Genomic DNA, 5,167 nt, shown 5'->3' on the forward strand with positions numbered 1-5,167 from the left:
TTTCACCAGAATACCAACTCCCAGACAAGAAATAATAGAAACTGTCGCAGTTAAGGCAAAACTGGGCGTTCTTCACGTGACAATTGCGTCTATTTATATCCCCCCGATAGACAACAATGAAAAAGAAAAGAAATAAAAGTTGAAAGAGGATCTTGGAAATTTAGCAGAATACAGAACATACAGAACAGTGCTCTCCGATGACCAAGACAAAGAACAGAACGACAAATACATCGAGTTTGAAACTATGTTCAACGACGTTTCGCTAAAGCTGAGCACGTACTTTGATGTCGTCATGAAACCTGAAACAATTACACCAGTGTCACCGGTTCAGCAAAATATGCAGCCCTCTCTCTCACCATTGCAAGTGCCTCTATCGACCTTCGATGGGTCGTATGAGAAATGGTACTCCTTTAAGGCGATATTCACAACTGTTATGTACCGATACCAGCATGAAGAACCGGCCCTGAAGCTTTTTCATCTGCGGAATTGCCTTGTCGGGAAAACAGCGGGTATCATCGACGACGAAGTGATTTACAACAACGACTACAATGCAGCTTGGATGATCCTCTCCCAGCGCTATGAGGACAAGCGAATAGTTGTGGACAAGCACGTGGAAAACCTGTTTAACCTACCGTAGATCAACCAAGATAATGCATCAACGCTGCGGAAAGTGATCGACATTTGCACTAAGAACATCCAGGCTTTAAAAAATCAGAACCTTCCGGTGGATGGACTCGGTGAGCAAATGCTCGTGAACATGAATGCTGACAAACTCGACAAAAGGCTGCGTGTGGCTTGGGAGACCAGACAAAGAAAAAATGTACTTTCTTCCTATACAGCAATGCTTGAGTTTTTGGAAGAACAGTGTCGCATATCTGAAAGGATCGAAAGCAGTGCGAAGCCAATAACGGAGATTCCAAAAACGAAATTGGTGACCAGGATCCTAGTAGTGAGTGATTTGAAAAACGAAGTGAAGTGTCCATTGTGCAACGGCGGCCACGAACTCTGGAAGTGTAAATCCTTTGGGAGAAAAAGCGTTAGTGAAAGGTATGAGATCCTGAAAAGATGTGGTGCATGTTTCAACTGCTTGTCGAAGGGTCACCGAGCTCGAGCTTGTACGTCGAGATCGTGTTATCAATGCGGTAAAGAGCATCACTCCTCACTACACGTTAACAGTTCCAGCCAACCAACAGCGAACGTGATTCCATTCCAGCTACGTCAATGAGAGTGGAGTCGGATGGTGCACCAGCGGTTGTCACACACACAGACACATTTACAACTCTTTGTGCTAGAACTGTAGATTCGGAATGGCAAACCGTGCTTTCAACTGCAGTTATTTTAGTTGATGGATTTAGTAGCACTCCCTATCCGTGCCGAGTGCTGCTTGATTCTGGTTCGCAAATCAATATTGTTTCCGAACGTTTCGCGAACCTTCTCTCGTTGAAACCGACCACCACTGATTTTACTGTCAGTGGTCTGAACGGTAACAAAACTCGAATCACCCGCAAACTACACACGACGATAAGGTCTCGGGACGGAGACCTTAAAGCAGAACTGGATTTGCTAGTGACCCCGCGAATCACGAGTGAACTTCCAGCGAAATCCTTCGACGTCTCGAATTGGTCCATCTCCAGCGAACTGGAGTTAGCCGACCCGACATTCAACAAGCGAGGACCTATTGATATGCTGATAGGTGCTGAGCTATTTTGGAGCATAATGCTAGATGGTCGATGCGACTTAGGCCCAAACCGACCTGTGCTGAAAAATACGAAGCTAGGTTGGATAGCTGGCGGTGTGATTTCGAGTGACAGGACGGTCGTTGCGCCAGACTGCTGAAGATGAGCCGCTTACGGAACTTGTGAAGCAATTCTACAAGGATGCTTGCCAGCTTGCGACGAGCTGCGCCCAGCCCCCACTAACCCGAAAGAAATAGGCATTATACAGTCCACTCAACGCAGAACACTCCCATTGAATCGGGGTGCGATAGGGATGACATTCGCACCCCCATCATCCAAGATATCTGCGACAGAAAAATTCAATGAAAAATATTGAAAAAGAAAAATGTAAACTAATAGCTTCATGAGCTTTTCTAAATTTTCTTCGCCGTTCGAACCCGTTCATTTCCGCTAGTTTAATGTAAAGATTACCACTAAACTCTGAAAAACTAGTTTGTGTATCGATACTATTCGATGTTGGTATCGTCCTACACATTTTTTCGTCATTAACGGTTTATTAGCCGTTTGTTCGCATAAAAATGCCAACGAATTGTTTTATAATGATAACGAACTAACCGGTCTGTTCATTACACCAAATGCTTCATACAGGAGCAATCAAAAATCCATGTATAGAGTAATCCTGCTAGAGTAAGTGTCGTGCGTGTCAAACAAAATTGAAAGTACGGTGCGTACAAAAAACGTATCCGTTCACCGAAGCCGAAGACCATCGCAAAAAAACTGTACGGAGGATCAACGCTGCGTTTACCCAGAGAACCAAACATGTCATTGAGCTACAAAACTTCTCACGAGTGACAAAACGACAAACAAAGCGACAAGCAGAACAACGATAGCGAAACGCACATCACCGCTACGATTGGGCAACGACAAAAAAAGACACCAGAAATCAAATTTACATTGATATACTGATCGCAACCTAAATCAGCAGATAACAGCACTTTCACGCCACAAAGGAAAGGCTGTAACGCTATCCCAACAAGACGAAGACACGTGACGTCATAGCGTCGAAGTCCACCATCGCGCTGAGCCGTTTGTTGGCATAAAAATGCCAACGAATTGTTTTCTAATGATAACGAACTAACCGGTCTGTTCATTACACCAAATGCTTCATACAGGAGCAATCAAAAATCCATGTATATCGGCACGTGATTCCAGTGCGCATTCGATGGAACGGCACGCAAATCGAAGCAAGCAGCTTATGAGTCGCAGCAAACGGTGAGCGATTTGACTGTAACTGTAAACAGGTGTAATATAATCCGTGAAGATCGCGTTACTAGGGGTGGGGGGGGGGTTCTGATTAGTGTTCGAAAGAGTCACACTTTCACCAGAATACCAACTCCCAGACAAGAAATAATAGAAACTGTCGCAGTTAAGGCAAAACTGGGCGTTCTTCACGTGACAATTGCGTCTATTTATATCCCCCCGATAGACAACAATGAAAAAGAAAAGAAATAAAAGTTGAAAGAGGATCTTGGAAATTTAGCAGAATACAGAACATACAGAACAGTGCTCTCCGATGACCAAGACAAAGAACAGAACGACAAATACATCGAGTTTGAAACTATGTTCAACGACGTTTCGCTAAAGCTGAGCACGTACTTTGATGTCGTCATGAAACCTGAAACAATTACACCAGTGTCACCGGTTCAGCAAAATATGCAGCCCTCTCTCTCACCATTGCAAGTGCCTCTATCGACCTTCGATGGGTCGTATGAGAAATGGTACTCCTTTAAGGCGATATTCACAACTGTTATGTACCGATACCAGCATGAAGAACCGGCCCTGAAGCTTTTTCATCTGCGGAATTGCCTTGTCGGGAAAACAGCGGGTATCATCGACGACGAAGTGATTTACAACAACGACTACAATGCAGCTTGGATGATCCTCTCCCAGCGCTATGAGGACAAGCGAATAGTTGTGGACAAGCACGTGGAAAACCTGTTTAACCTACCGTAGATCAACCAAGATAATGCATCAACGCTGCGGAAAGTGATCGACATTTGCACTAAGAACATCCAGGCTTTAAAAAATCAGAACCTTCCGGTGGATGGACTCGGTGAGCAAATGCTCGTGAACATGAATGCTGACAAACTCGACAAAAGGCTGCGTGTGGCTTGGGAGACCAGACAAAGAAAAAATGTACTTTCTTCCTATACAGCAATGCTTGAGTTTTTGGAAGAACAGTGTCGCATATCTGAAAGGATCGAAAGCAGTGCGAAGCCAATAACGGAGATTCCAAAAACGAAATTGGTGACCAGGATCCTAGTAGTGAGTGATTTGAAAAACGAAGTGAAGTGTCCATTGTGCAACGGCGGCCACGAACTCTGGAAGTGTAAATCCTTTGGCAGAAAAAGCGTTAGTGAAAGGTATGAGATCCTGAAAAGATGTGGTGCATGTTTCAACTGCTTGTCGAAGGGTCACCGAGCTCGAGCTTGTACGTCGAGATCGTGTTATCAATGCGGTAAAGAGCATCACTCCTCACTACACGTTAACAGTTCCAGCCAACCAACAGCGAACGTGATTCCATTCCAGCTACGTCAATGAGAGTGGAGTCGGATGGTGCACCAGCGGTTGTCACACACACAGACACATTTACAACTCTTTGTGCTAGAACTGTAGATTCGGAATGGCAAACCGTGCTTTCAACTGCAGTTATTTTAGTTGATGGATTTAGTAGCACTCCCTATCCGTGCCGAGTGCTGCTTGATTCTGGTTCGCAAATCAATATTGTTTCCGAACGTTTCGCGAACCTTCTCTCGTTGAAACCGACCACCACTGATTTTACTGTCAGTGGTCTGAACGGTAACAAAACTCGAATCACCCGCAAACTACACACGACGATAAGGTCTCGGGACGGAGACCTTAAAGCAGAACTGGATTTGCTAGTGACCCCGCGAATCACGAGTGAACTTCCAGCGAAATCCTTCGACGTCTCGAATTGGTCCATCTCCAGCGAACTGGAGTTAGCCGACCCGACATTCAACAAGCGAGGACCTATTGATATGCTGATAGGTGCTGAGCTATTTTGGAGCATAATGCTAGATGGTCGATGCGACTTAGGCCCAAACCGACCTGTGCTGAAAAATACGAAGCTAGGTTGGATAGCTGGCGGTGTGATTTCGAGTGACAGGACGGTCGTTGCGCCAGACTGCTGAAGATGAGCCGCTTACGGAACTTGTGAAGCAATTCTACAAGGATGCTTGCCAGCTTGCGACGAGCTGCGCCCAGCCCCCACTAACCCGAAAGAAATAGGCATTATACAGTCCACTCAACGCAGAACACTCCCATTGAATCGGGGTGCGATAGGGATGACATTCGCACCCCCATCATCCAAGATATCTGCGACAGATTTGGTTTTTTAATTCTTAACTCAGGAGAGGCAACTAGGATGCAGACATCTCAAAGTAGAGCGATGCACTGGACCTGTCTCTATG

The 5,167-nt window shown here is 45.3% G+C and overlaps 2 protein-coding genes across 2 annotated transcripts; both read left to right on the forward strand.

Moving 5' to 3' along the window:
* The first annotated feature begins 244 nt into the window (after positions 1 to 244).
* Positions 245 to 637, forward strand: LOC118506989. Its single transcript, XM_036044907.1, has one exon. The coding sequence runs from the start codon at positions 245 to 247 to the stop codon at positions 635 to 637; it is 393 nt and encodes a 130-aa protein (XP_035900800.1).
* A 2,659-nt stretch (positions 638 to 3,296) lies between these two features.
* Positions 3,297 to 3,689, forward strand: LOC118507043. The gene has a single exon (XM_036045042.1). It carries the CDS (start codon positions 3,297 to 3,299, stop codon positions 3,687 to 3,689), a length of 393 nt encoding a protein of 130 aa, XP_035900935.1.
* The last annotated feature ends 1,478 nt before the right edge of the window (positions 3,690 to 5,167 follow it).

Source organism: Anopheles stephensi, chromosome X, assembly GCF_013141755.1.
Source record: "Anopheles stephensi strain Indian chromosome X, UCI_ANSTEP_V1.0, whole genome shotgun sequence".
Classification (NCBI taxonomy): domain Eukaryota; kingdom Metazoa; phylum Arthropoda; class Insecta; order Diptera; family Culicidae; genus Anopheles; species Anopheles stephensi.